Source organism: Microtus ochrogaster, linkage group LG7_11, assembly GCF_000317375.1.
Source record: "Microtus ochrogaster isolate Prairie Vole_2 linkage group LG7_11, MicOch1.0, whole genome shotgun sequence".
Taxonomy (NCBI): domain Eukaryota; kingdom Metazoa; phylum Chordata; class Mammalia; order Rodentia; family Cricetidae; genus Microtus; species Microtus ochrogaster.
In genome coordinates this window covers 1,922,516-1,944,756 of record NC_022032.1, presented here as the reverse complement: position 1 = coordinate 1,944,756, position 22,241 = coordinate 1,922,516, and the positions used below count along the sequence as shown (strand labels likewise).

Sequence of the window (22,241 nt, the reverse complement as noted above, 5' to 3'; positions counted from 1 at the left end):
AAGGATATCTTTCAAAAACATATATTCCATTAAATTGGAAAATATAAAAATAATTGGTGATATACTATAGTGGTATATTATTTGTATTTTAATAAATAAAGCTTGCCTAAAGATCAGAGGGCAAAGCAGCCACACTAATCATCCATAAAGGCCAGGGAGTGGTGGTACACACCTTTAATCCCAGATTTGGGAGACAGAAACAGATCTATGAGTTCAAGGCTACCCTGATCTACATAAAATCAATCCAGAAAGAGATCCAGGTGGTGGTCATTCACACCTTTAAACCCAGTGTATGGAAGTCATACACTTAATCCCAGCACTAGGTAGGTGGAAGACAGGCAAGATATGGCTGGGTGGAGAGAGTAATATAAAGGGGAAAACATGGAAACTTGCAGGAGTATAGTGTCTGAGAATTCATGGAGACAGGATCTTGCCTTTTCCATCTGAAGATTTGGTAGAGATAAAAGGTCTCTCTAGTGGTTGGCTGCCTTTCTTTTCTGATCTTCAGGTTGAACCCCAGTATCTGTCCCTGGATTTTTATTATTTTTGCTACAATATTCTAGTCCCTTATGACTTACCAAAGATAAACCAAGATGAAATAAACAATGTAAACAGATCTATAGTAAGCAATGAGGTTAATATAGTAATTAAAATCACATAACCGTAAAAAATGTCTTGTTTCAGAAGGATTAACTGAGTCAGGTCTTAAAGAAGAACTAACTTAAATCCTTCTCACATTATTCTGTAAAACAGCAAAGAATTCTTTCAAATTCATTTGGAAGCCACCATTACTCTGATACTCAAACCAGACATATACAACAAAATTAGAAAATGGTAGATAAATTCCCATGAAAAACTTCCATCTCAGAGTTTCCATTGCTGTGAAGAGACACCATGACCATGGCAACTCTTATAACAGAAAACATTTAATTGGGCAGGCTTACAGTTTAAGATGTTTAGTTCATTATCATCATAGTGTGACATACTGGCATATGAGAAGACACAGTGCTGGAAAAGTAGTTGAGAGTCCTATATCTTTATAGGCATTTTCTTTTAAACTATAATATCTATGCAAGAGTTATCATTACAATACATATAAATAGATTTAAAGAACACAGAAAAGTTTGTTCATCATGATCATGTTGACTACATTGCAGAGATGCAGGAATGACTCAACATAAGAGAATTAATAACTAGTATATTTCATAAATCAACCCAAGAACAGAAATCACTTAATAGTTACAACACAACACAGAAAAAGCCTTTGACAAATGTCCAACATCTCTTCATGATTAAAACTCTGAAGAGACTATGGATGAAGAAAACATCTCTCTATACAACTGAGTCTAAAAATGACAAATCAAAGTAACATAATGGCAAATGAAATAAAATCTCAAAGCATTTCCACAGGAAGATGACAAAGGAGTCTCTCTATGGACCCTTGACCAGTATATAATGTTTGAAACTTAGCTAAAGCAATAAGACAAGAAAGGGCAATAAAACAGATTCAAACAAGAAGAAAATGATGTGGTTCTTTACATGAGACCCTAAATACTCCACCAGGAAACTCCTGGATCTCATAAACAATTTTAGCAAAGTTGAAGGATACAAAGTTAACTCATGAAAGTGAGCTGCTTTCCCTATTGACAGACATCCCGAAAAAGAAGCCAGGGAAACCATCCCATTCACCACTGCCTCAACAACAAACACAAACAACTAAAAACATTGGAATAAAATTAACCAAAAAAAAGTGAAAGAAAAGTTTAAGATACTGGTAAGGGCCACAAAGAAGACACTGGGCTATGGAAAGACCTCTGATGCTCATGGGTTGGAAGTGTAATATTGGGAATATGGCATCCTGCCAAAAATCAATCTAGAGCTTCAATGCAGTCTCCAAACAAAAATCAAATACCATACTTCACAGAAATATAGAAAAATGCTAAATTTATTGGGGAAATGAAAAAGGCCCTTAGACGGTCAAAGCAATCCTGCTGTAGGCAGAAGGTTGGAGGCATCGCTACACCCTATTTCAAGTTATGCTTTCACAGCGATAAAACAGTGTGGTACTGACACATTCAGACAAGCAGAATGGAACAGAAGACCAAGCCATAAGCCCACACACCTGATTTTTTTGAAAAAGATCAAAATTATACATGGAGGACAAGATAATATTCCAATGATACTATTTTTCATTTATTTTTTTAAAATTTTCTTACGTGTATAAATGTATCTGGGCCCTATTCACTGTTCATTCCCGAGACTGCTAAATCCCTGTCCTCTGTGCTTCTCTCCTCCTCCTCTCCTAGTATTAACCAAGATGAATGGCTACTGCTCACTCTGCATGGGTGTGGGGCTTTCTCTGCAGCAAGGTCTGTCACCTACACTTCCAAAGAACTCACTCATCCTCTCCCTACAGCCATCAACTGTCAAAAGGGATGGGGACTGTGTGCCCTTCCTACATCCACACAAAGACACCATCTTCAATAATGATGCTGGAAAAACTGGATACCTATATGTAGAAGAATATTGATTTATAGCGCTCACCATGCACAAAATATCAAATCCAGGAATTCAAAAACACTCATGAAAATGTCATAACGGAGCCCACTGCATTAGGCGCTCCCCTGTGGCTGTGATCAAGCACCATGACCAGGGAACATACAGAAGAAAGTTTGTTTTGGTTATGGTTACAGAGAGCTGGAATTCATAATGGCTGTGACAGCATCCAGGACCTTGAGTGGCAGCAGAAGCAGAAAGCTGACAACTCATGCCTTCAACAGCAAGCACAAAGCAGAGAGAGAATCGCAAGTAGGCAAGGCTTTTATTATCAATCAAAGCTCATCCCCAGCGATGGATGTCCTTCCTCCAGCAAGGGCTCATCACCTAACCTCCTCAAACAGTGCCATTAACTAGGCACCAAGTATTCAAGTTCCTGAGACCATGAGGCCATTTCTCATTCAGATTATATATTTATTATTATATATAATAAAGACATTTTTAAAAAGCAAGAAATGTGTTGCAGTACGATGGAAAAGTCAGAGAATCTCCTAAGCCACTTTATAGCAGTACATTTTTTATAAAATAGGCGAGATAGATAAGTTCATGGAAAAACAACTTAAATCTCCCAAAAGTATGAAGCTTCAGAGATAGATGGTTTCTTACCAATGAATTCTTTCTAAATAAGACCAGCCCACCACTCACATATTTAAGGATCAAAAATAGAGGTAAAATTATCTTTGAACATATTTAATAATACTAGCATAACCCTTATAATAAAACTAAAAGCATTGCAAGAGAAATTAAGGCCCCAAACTGTCTCATTAATAAAGACACCAGCACACACACACACACACACACACACACGCACACACATACACAAACACACAGCCCTTAAAATATTTTAGGATGTTCATTCCAGAAATATATAAAACTAAAACATTTCAGGAAAATGAGGTTTCTGTGAAATGTTGTATTGACATTTGAAAATCATGGACTGAAGTTTAATAGTTTATAAATGAAAACTGAGGTATTAGGATCATAGCGGTAATGTAAAAACATTTGATGAATGTCATCATGCAATCGTAAGAAAAACTACTAGCAGATTATGAAAGACAAACGAGTATCTCATTTTGATGTCTCTCATTCTCTGAAGGTTTGTGAGATGAGAATGGAGTGACTATGGTTCCACTTGAGTCTGCAGTGCAGGGCCGGATCTCCACTGTAACGAGGCAGGCAGACAAGAGGTGAGAAGAAGAAAGGAACTCTCACTGTTTACGGATGATGGGGCTTTCGCACAGAAGACCCTCTACATTTGCTGGAATTAGACTGCTAAGTAAATTTAACAAAGCAACTGGATACAGGCTTGGGACATGACTGTTTACAGCTAAAATTTTAAATGATCTTGTTTATATTCTGGTCTCTTATTGTCGCATAAATCTTTCACCTCTCACAATGACCTAATGCCCTCCAAACCACAGGTCCTTAGGAATAAATTTAAACAAATATGTGTGCAACTCCTGAAAGAGACCTAGGAAACCTTCCAGAAAGAGTCAGGTACAGCCAAAGAGTGGTGTGCACCGTGGATGGGGGCAGAAGCAGAGATGTACTGTTGCAAACAGTCTCAGGGAAATTGACAATTTGATTCTAAAATTTATGTAGAAACACAAAGGGTCAAGAATAATAAAAACGGTCTTGAACAAAAATGCGAAAATTTTCACTACTAGCTATCAAGACCACCATAAAGCTATAGAAGACAGTGTGCAATGGAATAAAGAAAGAGCAGCATTAGGCTGAAAAGTGTAGATTCAAGACAGGAACATAAAGACATGCCTGTAAACTACCTGATTTATGAAAAGGATTACTGAAATTCTCTTTTGAATAAATGATACTGAATCAACTAGTATTCATATAGGCAAAATCTGAAAATTAACCTCTCTATCACACTTTGCAAAGAATTGACACCAAACGCCTACATCCATAAAGGAAAGCAACATAAGATCAACATAGTAATGTGGAGATTTATCTTGATAACCTTGGGAGAAGCAGACAATCCCAACTCATACTCAAATATCTTAAGCTAGAATAGATTTGATGAGTTGGACATCATTTAAAAATTAGAAAAGTCTACAATTTGTTAAGAAAATGAGGATGTGGGAGTGTGGATTGGTTGAAGTGCTGTTCTGAATGTCCTAGATCATCATGACTCTGATACCCAGAACAAGGCAGGCAGGAGAGGAGAAAGGACTAGCAGGAGATAATGCTATTACAAGGGAAATGAGGGGCTGGAGAGATGACTGGGCAGTTAAGAGCACTTGCTTCTGTACAGGACTGGAGTTCAGTCCCAGAACCTACATCTGGCAGCTCATAACTTACTGCAACTCCAGCTCCAGAGCATCTGATATTCTCCCTCTGACTTCTGTGGGCACCTGTATGCTTGTGGCATGCATTTACACGCGCAAGTGCACACACGCAATAATTAGAACTCTTAAAAAATAGTCAAAGCTTTTCTTAAGCAGGCAAAGAAACTAAAACATACATACTCACAAAAAGCATGCATGTAAAGAACGGACAAATGCATACATGCATACACATGCATACATACAAAGATACCAAAGTTAAGCATGAGAGGAACCAGAACAAACATCTAGGACAGCACCACCGAAATTATTTTGTTCATTTCCCCCATTTCAGTTTGCACAGAGGAACACAGTTCTGCTTATCACACAGAAGACAGATGTGTGAGCGAATGGGATGTGCTCTATCATACAGAAGACAGATGTACAAGTGAGGGGAAGGCTCTCTCCTGATGTCATGCATATCTGCTGAATCATATGTGCAACGTGCTTCTCATGTCACACGTGCCTACTGAATCATGTGTGCAAAGTGGTACCTCCTTTGTGAAAAACAAATGCATCACAGAGCCTCCTTACTGGCATGTCTGTGGAACCGTGATGTGGAGTCATTAGAGGTAAGGACGGACCTTGCTGGGATCAGTCCTTGCTCTGCTATTGGCTGGTAAGCTGGTGCTGGGAAAGTAACTTAACTTCTGAGTCCCAGTTTCCCCTACAGGATAACGATTTAATGTTGCTTTATGTAAAGTAGGTTTCAATGAAAATAAAATGAGACAATAAATGCTAAAATATCACAGAGTTCTGTATGTATTGATAGGGAGAGTGATAGATATTCTTGGAGCTGCATTCATTGTCTACATTGTTATATGTAAATCACACTCCACTTAACGTCACTATTGCCCCTTTTTACTTATTAAGAAGAATTAATGCATGCGCCTAAAACATTATAAATTTGCACAGATACTTTTGTGTCACCCTACACATCAGACACGGATTAACTAAAATGTATATAGTGTCTCTTATATATTATTAATTGGAGAGAAGATGAAAAGCAATTACTTGGGGAACAGAATGAGATAGTCAATACTATCAATCAATGCAGAAGCTGTGTATATTCCACAAAGAACTGAGAATTTTCACTGTTGTTAAATTTTAAGACTTCTTTTGATATAAATCCCCTCTTGGGTAGATCACAGCAGAGTAAGCCTGGACTCTCAAGACTGTGAGATGTTGAAGAGAAAACAATTCCCCTAATTATTTCAAGCTCACTCTAGGTTTGAACTTTCCTCCCTAAGGCTGGCCTCCTATGTCTTTCATGTCTAGTGTCTGCCTAGAGTGCTCTTGTTCACAATAGAGCCTGGAAAATTGGTGCTCATGTTTTAACACCGCACACTCATTCCATCACAGCTTCCTGGCTTAGTTAGGGTTTCTATTGCTATGATAAAATATCATGACCAAAAGCCACCTGCAAGGAAAGGGTTTATTTCACTTACATTTTCAGGCAAAGGTCCATCACTGAGGGAAATCAGAACAGTAATTCAAGCACAAGGCAGGGATCTGGCAACAGGAACTGAAGCAGAGGCCATGGAGGGAGGCTGCTTACTGGCTTGCTCCTCATGGCTTGCTCAGCCTGTTTTCTCACACCATCTAGGACTATCTGCCCAGGGTTGAAACCACCTGCATTGAACTGGGTCCTCCCTCACCAATCATTAAGAAAATGTCCCCATAGACTTACCTGCAGGCCAATCTTACAAAGGCATTTTCTCAATGGTTCCCTTGACTCGGATAACTCTACCTTGTATTATAACAACAACAACAACAACAACAACAACAACAACAACAACAACAACAAAAACCTACCAAGGACCCTCCGAACATGCATGCAGATCCTTGCTGAGCACCAGAGATAAACTCTTCCTCATGTGTGTATCATCTAAACCAACATCCTGAGAAAAATGGCCTCCCCTGTGTCTTCCCTCCTTCTCATGGCTCTGGTATGCACACACTATTAGAAAATAACCTTCCTAGCTGGTTATGATTCCCTAAGAGAAAGGCTTATATCTACTTGCCTTTCCCCACACTACTGAGAGGCCTGTCACACCGTGGCTCTCAATAAATGTTTGCTAGATGACATTAATTATCCACAGGACCTTAATACAGTCTGCTCTGTCCAGTGAGTCTCTTCATGAATTATTTAGAAATGAAAACAACTGCATCTAGTTCCCTCCTTCGGAGACATTCTTTGTTCCTTATCTCCTATTGTATGAGTGTTTTTTCCACAGCCTCAGGGGTTGTGTGTGCACTGCTGGCCATGGCGCTGGTGAAGCTGAAGCATGCAGGAAGGCAGGGAAATGACACCTGCTGCCATTTCAGATTAAAAATCTGAGACTCTTCTGGGGGAGAAAAAATCACAGCAGGCATACACATATGCATATATGTACAAATATATGACTTAAATCTGAATTAAATATACCAGGGGATCTGACACATTTTTATAATAGCTGACAACGTATACCCAGAACGGGAACTCACTAGGAAATATTCACGGTTTGACCACACAGCATGGTAATTTAATCCAGCCTACAAACAGGAATCACACTGGCTACTAAGAAACACAGCATAGTAATTTAGTCCAGCCTACAAACAGGAATCACACTGGCTACTAAGAAACACAGCGTAGTTCTAACAGTCTCCTCAAGATCATAAAGCATGCCGAATTACTTTTGAAAAAAAAATCCCATTATTTGTGCCGAAGTGGGAGAAGCAGCTGTTCTTCCAGGAACGCGAGGCACATTTTGATGACTGGCTCAAGGAACATAAATGTCAAGGAGACTTTGGAGATAAGAGCATAAAATCCATATCCGTCTGCTTTTTTTTGAGATAAGTAACAGTCTGGCTTTAATGATCTTGCAAAAAGAAGTCCATAGGAAGGACCAAGGAGTGGAAACAGAAAGAGTGGGAACAGAGAAAGAGGAGAAACAGGAAAAGAGGGGAACAGGGATGGGGACAGAAAGAGTGAGGACAGGAAAAGCATGGGAACAGCGATCCAGCAGGGACGGGGATAGAGTGGGAACAGTACCTACTTGGTCTGATGTTTCGATCCCTGCAGGTGGGCGTGGTACTGTTCTATGGAGTTGAGCGACACACTGCAGATGGTACATCGGTAAGTGCGCCTCAGACCTGTGGGCGACAGACAGACGTGGTTAGCTGCATCCCTGCCATCAGCCCTGATGATGAATGAATCATATCATTCACGAAGGCACGTTCTGAGTTTCAGAAAAGACACTGGGTCCCCTGTACCAAGGCCACTCCTGTCCTTCCCTCTAGAGCCCAGCCATCAGACTCAGCGGAAGTGGGACTGTACAGGTGTTTAGAAGATGTCTGTCCTGTTTACAGATGGCTGATGGGTAAAAACAAATGACTTTGGACTCAAGATAAATGTTTTGGGAATTTTCTAACTCAAGTCAAGAAGCATTGCTGCCTTTTTCCTAAGTCATATAGACATGATTTTATCTCTACAGAGAAATAAAAACAAACAAACACACAAAAACCCATCCAATTCCTTTGCCATCTCCTTTCCCAATCAGAACTGAAGTGTAACATTAGATGTTAGTAACCTAGGCTTGATATTAAGTTTGTCTTATAAAATGCAAGTAACCAATAGAAATAAAATGAACCAATCAATCCTCAGGGTCTGACTTCCCATCAGAGTTAAGACTATCTATGTATTCTCCTGTTTATTCTCTTGCCTCATTAATACAGCGTCAGCTTTGGGTTGGGTACTACTGGGAATCACAAACTAGAAAAGATGCTTTTGTTTTCAAGGAATTTAGGGAAATCTTGAGTATTTCAGAACACCGATTTATCTGAAGGAAAATTCATGTTACCAAACAGCATTTTCTACATCACATTAAACTCCCATGTGGTGGAGATCCACCACCGCACACATTCCTCTGACTGCTGTAGCCCTAAGAGAGGGAGGAAAAGCGAAGCTAATGCCGAGTCCTGTGAGATAGCAGCGCACACTACTCAGTCTGAGAGTAAAAAGAAAGATGGGTCTATGCCAGCTTCTATGGTCTCTGGGACGGAGGGTATCATTCCCCATTGCTTTCCTAAGCGTCCACTCTGCACCCCCAGCCTTGGAGAAACCAGGAAAACATAGCGAGGAAAAGAGTCCTAGAGGGTAACCCAAAACTCCAGGAAGGAGAACTACTTCCACAGATGTCTCCGTGATACGCAACGGGAACATGTGTTCTGCCCTAGATATGTTAGTGGGAATTTTCTGCGTCTGTGGATGAGCATAGGATTTCTTGACACTAAAAATTCAGGCCCTGAAAGAATGAGCTCCACAGAGGCAGTGTGAATGGAAAGTGTGGGAAAAGCAGAGTCATCGCTGGAGCCTGACTTCAGCTGCTAGGAGTTCCGCTGATGGCATAGGAGAGCATCGTTGGAGCTCTTCTGAACATCTGTGCTGTAAGCAGAACCAAAACTCAAAGAGCAAAGCCTCAGAGTGTGGGTCTGACCTCAGGCAGCCACCCAGGAAAAACTTCTGGGGTAGGCGTCCTCGATCTTCCTAGTGTTGCCCCTTCAATACAGTTCTTCGCATGCGGTGACCCCATAAAATTAGGTCACTGCTATGTCACAATTGTAATTTTGCTACTATAATGAATCATAACGTAAATACCTGATAGGCAGGATATCTGACACATGACCCTGTGCAAAGGTTGTTTGATCTGCCAAAAGGGGTTGTGACCCACAGGCTGAAAACCACTGTTCTATAGGTTCTGATCAGTAAGCTATACACAGAGTCAGAAGGTGTTTCAAACCAGAACCCCATCCTAACCTATACTCCAAAAATATGGTGGTGCACACCTTTAATCCCAGCACTCGGGGAGGCAGAGACATGTGGAACTCTGTGAGTTCAAGGCCAGCCTGGTCTATGGAGAGAGTTCCAGGTCAGCCAGGCCAACAAAGAGAATCACTGTCTTGAGCCATCCCCCTATCCACGCGAAAAAAAAAAAAACCCAAACAGACAAACCACAACTTCCCCATCGAATCATACTTCCCACACTCTTTGAAGCTTGACATAGGACCAGCTAAGGTGGGTCTTAGGAATGAAAACCAAGTCATTCCATTAAAAAGAGCTGAGCTTGCATGGCCTTTCCACTTCAGAAGGATTATCCTGCTCCCCAAACCCAGAGGCTATAAGTTATCACAGCCAGTATAGAAGTTGTCAGGATGCTTATCCAGGCCTGGTCCATGCTGCTCTTTTATGCATAGAATCAAAATATGAAATTCGGCTTCAGGCAGTAACTCCCTCCGGAGGTCTCCATCAATCTTTTCATAATAAACAGTAACTGCCGTGTGTGAGTTCTCCTTAGAGTTCACACTAATCAAAGGACTCCTCGTAAAAAATGGAGGTTCAGTTTGGCAATAGGCATAAATATTTATGTTTAAAACTGGGAACTTTTAAGAACATCAACAAATCTAAAGAATATTCTGATCTGCTGCTTTCTGGAAGTTTTCTCAGGCTCTGCAGCCAAACCGAGCCATGGCTGCAATGCGAGCTGCAGGGGCAATGAACTGAAAAGCCGTGGGCATAAATAAGAACAAAGGTAGAGAGAACCTCCCCCACAAAAGACACGCATCCTCAGTGGGAACTTGGGATTTATTAATACTTAGCTGAAACCCTAACTACTTTGGAATTATATGGCTCTTTTTCCTCAGGGAACTAGAAAATCTAATTATTAAATCAAAAATGTCAACTTCCTCACCAAATCCATTTCAGCACAATAACACATTAATGGCCTCCAAAAGCCCCGGAGTCTAGCAGGACAGTGTGGGAACAAGACAGAGTTTCTGACTTGGGGGATCCAGAGGATCTTCTTGAAGACGACACATCACTTTGTATTTCTATTTCCCAGCACAGTGTTTATAAAAACAGATGGGTCTGGAGAATTTAGCAGAATGTGACGCTGCAATGTGTCTTTTCAAGTCTAGTGAAACTGCAGTCCACATGGCTTCAGGCAAATTCACTGTACGTTAGAGAAACGGTATTGAGCCTGTATTTTGGTATTGAGCCTGTATTTTGGTGCCAGGTGTTTTGCTGAGTGCCCAGGTGTTGGAAATGATGAGACATCGTATGTTTTCATATGGAGCTATCTGGGGAGAAAGGCAAATGATGAGGTAAGGCTCCTGAGGTCTGGGCACAGAGAAGAGCTTCCTAGTCCTCATGAGGGAAGCTACTTGTACACTAGTGATGGAGGAAGGTCATTGGTTAAATAAAGAAACTGTCTTGGCCCTCATAGGTTAGAATTTAGATAGGCGGAGTAAACAGAACAGAATGCTGGGAGGAAGAGGAAGTGAGCTCAGAAGTCATGCAGCTCCTCTCAGGGCCAGAGGCCAAGCTCTCCTCTCCCAGGAAGATGCCATGAGCAAGCTGCCAGGTCAGACATGCCAAATCTTTCCTGGTAAGACTGATGCTACACAGATTATTAGAGATGGGTTGATCGGGATATGAGAATTAGCCTGTAAGGGCTAGAGTTAATGGGCCAAGCAGTGTTTAAAAGAATACAGTTTGTGTGTTGTTATTTCGGGGCATAAGCTAGCCAGGCGACCAGGAGCTGGGGCAGCAGGAACGCAGCCCGCAGCTCCTACTACACACTGGACAGCAGCAAACAGAGTCACACGTAGTCCAAGTATTGGTGGCATGCTCCATCCTAAATATGACTCACCTGCCTCCATCCAAGGCTTAGGGAACGTCATGGAGGGGGGAGCAGAGAAAGAACGCATGTGTCAGGGGCTGGGTAGGACATCTGTGAAAGAGCGTCATCTGGACATGGTAGGGGTAGCACACCTGAACTCAGAGCAGCTGTGTGTGCTGAATAAGACCTCAACAGCATTCAGCATGGATGGGCGTGGAGCACTCAAGGCCCCACCCCTAGATGAGGAGCTATTGGCAGTTAATGTCTGCTAGAGAAGGAAGAATCAGTTTTGTTTGGGGATATGGCCCCCAGCAGATTGGCCTTGGTTCAGTGTATGGCCCCACACTCATGCCCATGTGGTGGGCATCACTAGTTGGATTCGGTGGGCTCTGTGGGAAGCTTGATTTAAAAACAAAAACAAAAACAGAGGATGGCGACCTAGCTGCAAAGTGATGCTGGGTAAGGAATGTTCTAAGGAGAGGAGCTGCGTGTGGAGGGCAGAGGAGGAAAGGAGCCTGCGTGAAAGGCAGTCAGAAAATGAAAATAAAGGATGAATAAGAAAAAGCAAAATATCCTTGTCAATCGAGAATCCAACATTCATTAGTATACCATTTGAAACACAAGGGCTTCAAAGCAAATGTCTGTCCATAAACAAAACCTAGCCACACAATATGCCTGCAAAGTTGAGCTACTACTGCTGAATGAAGCTCTTAAGGTGAAGGAATGCAAAAGCAAAATAAAAACCCTACACTATGTTGAAATTAGGTTCTACAGGAAAAAAAAAAAAAACAACATGAACACCAGAAAAGATGAATGTAGCGCCAGTCAGATGACACCAGGCTTGACTGCCACCATTTGAGGCCTCACATGGGGAAAAAAGAGAAGAAAGTCCTGAATATTGTCCTCTGACTCCACAAGTGCACTGTGACGTGTATGCATGCATACACACACACACACACACACACACACACACACACCATAAATTTCAAGATGCAAATAAAATAATGAAGTTTTGGGTATCCTTCTTTTAAAATTGCTCTTAACTTACCTGAAGGCCACCAACAACCTAGATACTGTATCTGAGTGTTCACAACATGCATCAAGTTCAAACAAAGAATGAACAGGAGTGGAAAAACACTACTGATGGATCATTTTCTTTATATGGAGCACTGCAGCTTTAACTCTAAGGTGACAATGGAAATTTAAAGGAGGGATAATCCCACATGTTCTCTTACAGCAACTACTAAACTACTAGGCAGAATGGTGAGTGTTTCTATTAGCCCAAAGTGAGGAGGGATAAGGGTTAGGAAACAGAAAATATGGAACCCTGGAAAAGGGACCCTCCGCAATACAGTGTTTTCTCACCCAGCATGAGGACCTGGATTTGGTTGCCCAGCACCCATGTTCATATCTAGCTGCAGTACCAGGTGATAATGGCCCCAGAACTAGGGAGGTTGAGGTAAGAGGATCCTTGGAGATTTCTGCCTACCTTTTCTACCAAATCACTGAGCTCCAGTTCAGATAAAGACAAGACACACAGAAGCACATAACCCTCCTCACACACTCCACTCCACTACACACACATGTACATATACATATATATGCCACACATGTACCCCATGCACATATAGCACACACACACATATACCATATACATACTTCCCAAACACCCCCATCATATAGATGGAAAAATAAAAGTAGAAAACAAATGGAACAAATAGAAAAACAAAAAGCAAAGTGATATAACTTAATTCAATCACATTAATAACTACATTAAATATAGATAGGCTAAGAAATCTCAGAATGTTGAAATTGACAAAGCAGATAAAAACCAAGACCCAAATATATCAAATGCATGCTTCAGTTAAAGGCAGACTATGTATACCTACAGGCTAGAATGAAAAAGGTTGGGATTGATTCATTGGAATATTAAATTAAAGTTAAAATGCTTCTGTTTCTGTCTGAACAGACTTCACGGCAAGGCACTTCCCAGACATGAAGAGGGCAGTTTATAATGATGAAGGGGAGGATTTCATCAGGAGAACACAACTCAGGATGCCATTGAGCTAATAAAGTTTAAGAACAGGCTATATAAAACCCGGTAAAACCAAAGGAAGAATGAGTCAAGAGCACAATGATGGGGAATGTTGACATACGTTTCTTGGTAGTTGTTAGAAAAACATAAAAAAAAATATCAACAGTGTCTAGAAACCCTGAGCAGAAGTGCCAGCTATCTTGTCCTAATTCATGTTTGTAAACAACTCTGTTAGTGTTCTCTGGGAGAGACCCATGTGGAGTGTGTGCTGAGCCCCTGTAAGCCCCATAAACTTAAAGGGAGTTCCGATGACAATTCAATTAAATTAGAAATAAATCACAATAAGATTTGCAAAGCTTCTAAATTATTGCTAAGTCACTCTGATAAAGAATAACAGAAGACAGCTTGAACTAAATTTTAAACAAAAAACTCCAGATGCAACTGTGAAGGTTTTAGAGATTTGCAGTCTCAGCCCCATGACACTAGATGACGGCAAGAGCTTCAACCAAACTGAAGAAAGCAAGAGAAACTGTACGCATTAGGAACAGAGGACGGGGAAACATTCATTAATAAAACCAAATTCGGTCTTTGAAATGATGAATTCAAATATTGCCTCCAAGCACACTGAATGAAGATTAAAAACAACCAAGTGAACACATACCACCCAAATAAGAGTAGACATCAATTCAGACTATATGGACCAATTTAGAATAGCAGGAAAAGAATGTTATGAGCATTCAATGTTCAAATAAATCTTAGATGATGCGTGAGTCAGACTCAAGTACCAAAGCTAAGAGGACAGCCACCCATCAACAGGCACAAATTGGTTATCAAGAGTTTCCTACGTAGAAAGATGAAAGCCCAGGTGGTTGCTCTGGAAAATGTTATCGAACACTAAAGGACTGTGTAACACCGACTGTACAGCACACTCTTGGAAGATGGAGGAGGGAAAACACCGACACGTGCAGAGGAGGATGTTCCAGAGTCTCTGCATCCAGGATCAAAATCCCCAGCAAACTAAAAGTACATTTTATTTGGTAGGGAATGCCTATGTAAGTTCTACAGCTAAAATGACAGTTTCCTCTGATTGGGCAAATAAAAAGCAAGAGTATCACTTGGAGAAGGGCTGCTGGTGTCAAACCTGTGCATGCTGAGCTCTACTGCAACAAGGTATGAATTCAGGCTAGCAGCAGTAGGCTCCCCTCCCCCCAGGAAACAAAAGGAAATAAAAGATAGTCAGATTGGAAAGGAGGATGTAAAATACTCTTTATTTATAGAAAATTTTGCTAAACAGAAAGTCCTAAAAAGGCAAACAAATGGCTTCAAAAGAATTCGGTGATGCAAGCACACATAAGATCAATAGAAGAAATTGTATTGTTCTCATAGCTACCTCCTTTCAGAAAATGCTATTTTCTAATATCATTATAATATACCCCCAAACTGCTTCAAAAATAGGAGTAAACTTAGCAGTAATGCAGAAGGTCAAAACCAACAAATATTTTTGAGAGAAGTCAATAGAAACCGATGCAGATACAGAGATCTGGAATCAGGTTCATAGATGGAATCCAGACTGTAGCTCAGTCATTAGATGCGCAGTCAGCACTAAGTGGACACAGGGAACCAGGGGCAGGATGGAGTCAAGAAGGAGACTGCCCTTTAGAGGTAAGGTGAACAGCAATCTCAAGGCAATTCAACAGGGAGGAAAGCTTTTCTATGAGTGGATAAATATACAAGCACTAACGAAACAATTCAGGTCGGCTTGAGCTGCCAGCACACATGAAAATATGAGGGCTGGCCTGGTGATATGGTTCAGGGAGGACAGTACAAACCCAATGGCCTGATCCAATCTCTAGAACCCATATCAAGGTACAAACAGAGAACCAGCTCCACAAAGTTGCCCTCTGATCATCCACATGTGCACACATACACAGAATACACTACAATAATAAAGAGAATAAAAATTAAGATTATGGCTGTTAATACATTAACATTTACATTTAATGTTAATACATTAACATTTACACTTAATGTTAATACATTAACATTTACACTTAATGTTAAGTTAATACATTAACATTATACTTAATGATATGTTAATACATTAACATGTAAGAAGCACATTCTATGAAAGAAACTGTAAAAACATGAAAATGGATAGAACACATTTCATAAAGCATAAGAAGATTTTACTTATGAAAGATGTCATTTAAAAACAGAGCGGTGAGTACTGCCCAAGGAGACTTGCATCCAATGCAGGGTTCTGCCCAGAATGCAGAATTAGCTCTGCCAATCTGTCATTAATACACAACCCAGTATTTCAAACAGCAAACTATTTGATCAGATGTGTCATAAAGATATAAATATGATCAATAAGCATATGAAAAAGTATCTGGCTTCAACGGTCTCTGGGGAGATGCAAATTAAGTGGATGATTAATCACTATCTCACCTCTAATACAAAGGCTGCCATCAAATAAAACAATGCCAAGCATGACTAGCCATGTGAGCAACCAGAATTCGCACGTTCTGGGGCTATTGGAAGTGGTGCTCCTTAGAGAAGCCATCTGGTGTTTCTTCTGAAGTTTTAATCACACACCTAACTGGATAGGGGTTTACTCTAGAGAAATAAAAAGCTGTGTATGGGCCCATGTGTCTGTGTGTATGTGTGTCTGTCAGTCTGTTTGAGTGTGTGTGTCGGAAAACATGTGTGTATGCATGTGTATGAGTGTGTGTGTGTAAAACCTGTATATAGATGTTTTCAGCAGCTTTAATTGTAGTTGCCAAACAATGAAAATGTCCATCAACATGAGAACATAAAAATTAAGGTATACTTGTATAATGGCATAAAAATGAGAAAAAATTTCAATGTACTAATTAAAACATCAACATGGGTGATTCTCAAAACCATTCCACTTTGGTAAAACACTGGACACAGAAAGGCAAATTCTATGTGATCCCCGATGAGATAATGGTCTCCTGGGAAGCAGGGTTCAGAATGGCACTCCCTTTGTCAGTGGGAACTGACAAGTGAAAATTGGAAAATTTGGAAAAGATAATGCTTTCTATTTTGATGAAGGATGGCAATTACAAGGTATGTTCACTTATCAAAATTCATTATCTCAAATACCTAAGACCTGCACTTCACACTTTATTTTAAAAAAATGCAAGCCTTGCTGGGTGGTGGTGGTGCATGCCTCTAACCCCAGCACTTGGGAGGCAGAGGCAGGCTGATCTCTGTGAGTTCGAGGCCAGCCTGGTCTACAGAATGAATTCCAGGAAAGCTGGGGCTGTTACACAGAGAAACCCTGTCTCAAAGAAACAAAAGCAAAAGCAAGCAAGCAAACAAATGCATGGCTACAGTTTACACAAAAAGTGCAGCTAACCAGGAACTTGAGTTTTGTCTCCCCCCCCCATTGCTTTTCATTGTATTGTATTTTTATAGTACTGTATTTATTTTATTGTATTGGCTTTCCAGAATACAGACACCCTGTTGATGCCCTGAGAGCATTTCACCACAGAGGGAGATGTTTACACACGTTCTCACCACAGAGGGAGATGTTCACACACGTTCTCACCACAGAGGGAGATGTTCACACACGTTCTGAATTACAAGTGCTCCATAAAGCTGGACCACTGTTGAGGACGATTCAGAATATAGAGATGAGGGCAGTGTGGTGGCTAGTTTTCATTGTCAACTTGACTATGCCTGGAATTAACAAGAACCCAAAAACGGAGTGGCACACCTGTGAGGGGTTTTGCTCAATTTGAAGCAATAAAGTTCCCATCTGGCTCTTTGGTGTGGGAAGACACAGCTTTAATCTGCATCTTTTGAGGTGGGGATACACCCACCTCTAATCTGCACCACATCATTTGCTGGAAGACTGAATAAGGGCGTGGGAGAAGGAAGCCTTTGCACTTTGCCTGCTTGCTCTAGCCTCATTATCAAGTCCATTCCTTCACTGGTGTTAGAGGGTATTTCTCTGGAATGTTGATGTTTACTGAAGACTGGCTAAGACATCCAGTCTCCTGGCCTGAAAAATAACTGGCTTCTTGCAACCTCCATTCATAGACATCCATTGTTTAATTAGCTGGACCACAGCCTATAAGTCATTGTATTTAATCATGCGTATGGAGGGGGGGAGGAAAAGAGAGGGAGAGAGGGAAGGAAGAAGTGAGGGAAAGATATTCATTCTATAAATTCTGTTACTCTAGAGAACCATGGCTAACGCAAACAGCTTTTGATGTTTAATTATCTCTTCCAGTTCTTGATCTTAAATACCCATCAATCAAACTGTCTCATAAGTGGCTTTGCCCTCCTCCGACACACAATAATTTTGTAACTCAATGTCCTACTACATGCGTCTTAGATAAGCACAGCCGGGCTTTCTCTGCCACTTGGCTCACCCATCCGCCATGCCACGACTCTAGAAGCAGACTCCATTGTCATGATAAACAGCGGAGTCTGGGGGCAGACTTCTGCTAAAATGAGAGTGTGCACAGAGCTGGACCTGAAGTCACACCCTGGTTCAAAATCCGTGGTCGCTGCACCATGCAGACTGCCTCCACACACTGTGGTTCAGAGTCCCTGGTCCCTGCATTATGCAGACTGTCTCCACATGCTCTGGTTAAGAATCTATGGTCCCTGAATTATGTAGGTTCAGAGTCCGTGGCCCCTGCTCTGTGCAGAATGCCTCTAGGAGAGGTAGCCAGCAAGAACCTCTTTGGGGGTCATTAGGCCCACATCCTCACCCAGTACTGAAGCAATTAGATTCATAAAGGCACTGATAGCTTCCCCTAATTCTTAGAGATAAGTAGCCAAAATTAGTGAAAGTGAGCAGATTCATTTACAGTTTGGAAAATCCAGGGAGGGGAAGCCTTAGTTTGTTATTTTGTAGCAAGGTCACAATATTATAGAAAAGATGAAACAAAAGACAGTAAATGGTGTATATTAGTTTAGCTGCAGAACAAGCTTGTGTGAATGCCCTTCCTTCTAGCCAGGTTTTTCCTTTAGCTGGTGCCAAGGCTCACTCACCACCACACAGACCAGCATGAGCGTCCTGAAGCACTTCTAACTCTCTGCAGTCCATTGTCGGGCTCAGTTGTCTGGTAGTGGGAAGAAGAAAAGGAGGGAAGGAGGTGTCCCTCTTGAAGCATGAACTGAACAAGGGTGATGTCAATGGGTATGCCAAAGCAGATGTTGAAAAAATTTCCGCCTCCTCCCCGCCTCCCATTTCCTTCCCCCTCCTCCCACTCTTCTCCCCCTCCCCCTCAAAAGTCAGGGTAGGGACTATGAGGCTAGACTAGAGCCACAAGCAAATGTGTGGATTTAAGGTCAAAGTGTTGGGAATAAGCAATTATGAGTATTCCCCCTTAAATGGGATATCAACATCAACCCAACCCTCTTCCCACAAATTTCCAAGAATAGCAACAAAGAAAAAAATGTAAGAGCAGGAGGATGGGAGGAGGGAAGCCTTGAATGCTATCCTCTGGACATGGCTATCCATGAGCCATGAACTCACAGAACCCATACAAGAGCTGCACAATATCGAACCTGTCATATCACGCTGTCAAAATTCCAGCACAAATGGGAAAAAGGATCATGAGGCCCTACCTTTAGTGAGGAGCTACTGGCAGATCTTGGGGAGAGTGAGTTAGTTTTGGGGCATATGTGGCCACTGGTAGGTTACCCATGCTCTAGTGGATGGTTATCTCTGACACCCCACCATAGCCATTTGCTTTTCAGTGGTACTATTCACACTCAGTGGGTTATTAAAAAAGAGGCAGAGGGGGCAAGAAGGACATGAAATTAGGGAAGCCTGGGGAGAGTTGGAGGGTGGGGAATGGGTATAACCAAAATACATTATAAAGACATAAAATCTTTAAAAGAATGAATTCAAGTATATAAAAAGACCTTACAATGGCTATGGGAGGCAGATGAAGTGTAGTGTCTGATTGTGGTGAAAGTTGGGGATCTAGAATAACTGTCGCTTCTCCATCTAATTCCAAGCACTCGGTAAGACCTCAGTTTCCATGGAGGAACTGGGAAGCCATGCAAGGAAGCAGGAATGTGGCTCACACACCCGCTCTTAGGCTCCCATGATAGAAATGGCTCCCATCTATGAGCTGAATCTACAAAACCTTGCTTTGCCATAACCCAGATGAGAGTAAGCTGCTTTTCCACATTTGAGATGCTCTAAGCACCGCAGAGAGTGTCTAAATGCCTTCTGAATTCAACCCATTGCCTACAGGCACAGACTACAGGGTACCAAACAGCTAATTAAACAGAGAACACACTTTCTAAAACGCTTTCTCTGTTTGAACAGTGAATATGCAAGGCTTTGAAAACTGAATGGGCAAAGAAAAGGCTTAACATCCTCAAAAGCACTTTCCAAACAAACAAAGCCTAAGGAGAGGGAATACGTTCTTGGCAATTAAAAGGCAATTTTATCCATGTTGGATGTCTGGCCCAAGCAGGGGCTGGGAAGTCAGTTGTCATCAGTGAACACTCAAAGGGGACAGAGTAGTTCAGCACTAGCACACTAGAGGATGGCGGAGATCTATTCCACTAGGCAAAGGCAGGCCCTAAGCATTGATGGCTTGAACAAATCTGCCTCAAAACAGCCTTAACCTAGTTTTAAAGATGATCGATCATTGCTCTTATGTTACCCTTTCCAACCTAAAAGAAAGCCAGAGAACTGGACAGCTTTGTTTTTGTTTTGGGGATCTCAATAATGCCAGGCAAACACAGGCTGTCTGAATCTACCCATTTGAACTGTACTCTAGTGATTTTAGCCACGTGTTAAATACCAACAATTGTGAGAAACACTTTCTCTTTTGGTTTGATGTCATTGTGGTATAAGTAAAAATGGACAGATCAGAGGTGGGCTGTGCTTTTTACTGTGTATCATGGAGCAGTGCCAATGATGCCAGTACAGACAGCAAGTGATCAGATTAACATCTGGGAAAACCTTTTCCTGGAATCTATTTTCTCTAGGGCACAATTGTTGACTACATACTACTTCAGTCATGAACTGGACAATGTTCTTAAAAGGGAATTGTGGATTATGGCATCAAGTTAACAATAAATTGAAGTAAACCTCAAATATATTCTTGCAAGTTACTGTCTGGGGTTGGGGGGAAATGAAGCACTGTACAGGATGCTATGACCACGTTAGTCATCATATCCCTTCTCTTTGCCTCCTGATCCATGGGATCCAGGACAAAGCCTGCACACATGTTCCTTCTCTTCCTGCCCCATGTTATCTGTGACCAACCCATCATGCATTTCCTTCTCTTCCTGCTCTATGGCATCTACAAGAAAAGTCAACACACATGGCATGTCCTTTCTCGTTCTGTTCTTTGCCATTGCTCTCCAAGGCAGCCGCTTGTGGCTCTTATGATTTCCTCAAAATGCATCATTAGTAGTGACACCCCCACAGTTGTCAGACTGGGATATATGCCTCTAGCTGCACCACCTGAGGTGACAGTGAAGAGCACTAACATACCTTCCCCCATCTCATTGTATGAAGCCAAAGGCTCTGAGCTGTATTTGGAGGGACTTGCCAGAGATATGGATTGAAAAGACAAAAGCAAACTGTCCTAATTGCCAAAAACTTCTTCTAACCACTCAGATTTAACACACATGCTCTCCTTCCTGCCTCTTGCCCTCTGTCGCTCCTACAGACTGGCAAATGTCCCATGTATCTTTGCTCTTATAGCTCATTTGCTGAGCCTTGTTTGATCTGCTGTTCTCAAGATCTCCCAAGTAGCCAGCCAGTGTTCTATGTCAAGTCCTGACTATCACTGCCTCCCTGCAGAGCTGACCTCCTAATAGAGCTAATCCAAATTTAAGTCTTCAACACCAGGAAAAAAAAAATCACATTTCAAGGTGGTGGTACCGGCTTGACTATTTGATTGAGAGAAAAGCTGTTGAGATTGGGCACTTCAAGTCATCACAACCGTATGCCCACCTGCTCCTGGCAGCTTCATACTGACAGCTGACAGCTGACGGCCCCACCGTGACTTCCACAGGCGACTTTCCTCATGAACACTTGATGGGAGCCTCACAATGCAAAACAATCCAATTAGTGTCACCTGCTTATAGTTTATCATATCCAACTGCCTCATCCATCCAACAGAAAGCAGCGGAATCCATAGGTTGATGAGAGTACCCATGGCTTTTAGAAACCAAAGACCTTGTATAAAGACTAGAAAAGGACACTCCTCCATAATCATCAGATACACTGGGCCTCAGACTTGGGGGAGGGGAGGAAATGATAAAGGCCCTAGTGATTATTCTTAGGGGAAGGAGTCTATTTTTGCCACTCTAGCCTTACTGTTTAACTATGATGTGTCTTTGTTTCCTAATCTACAAAACAGAGGGGAAATTAAAGGCCATTTAGAGCTCATATTAGAATAAATTATGAGCATGTAACATAGGAGACAAACAGCTCAATGAATGTGACAATGAGGAAGGGCATTTTATTTAAATTAATTATTTTTCTTAGCTTCCAAAGAATTAAGTTTCATGGTAGCATTCTTCAGATTTGTTTTGGTTTTCCCCTCTGCACTTCTCCCCACTCTGCCCTCTTCCTTACACCTTCCCACTCCCACTTCCTAGAAAATATAGGCTACTTTCTATATTCATGGCCCA

At 41.5% G+C, this 22,241-nt stretch overlaps 1 protein-coding gene across 2 annotated transcripts in view; it reads right to left on the bottom strand.

Moving 5' to 3' along the window:
• Nucleotides 1–22,241, bottom strand: part of Zmat4 (zinc finger matrin-type 4) — a 351,995-nt gene that overhangs the window by 34,686 nt on the left and 295,068 nt on the right. Inside the window, exon 6 of one of the 2 annotated variants that reach the window (XM_026786971.1) lies at nucleotides 7,930–8,030. In XM_026786971.1, the coding sequence (XP_026642772.1) occupies nucleotides 7,930–8,030 (101 nt within the window). The remainder of the gene's footprint in view (nucleotides 1–7,929; nucleotides 8,031–22,241) is intronic. The other variant, XM_005362434.2, reaches the window with a different exon arrangement.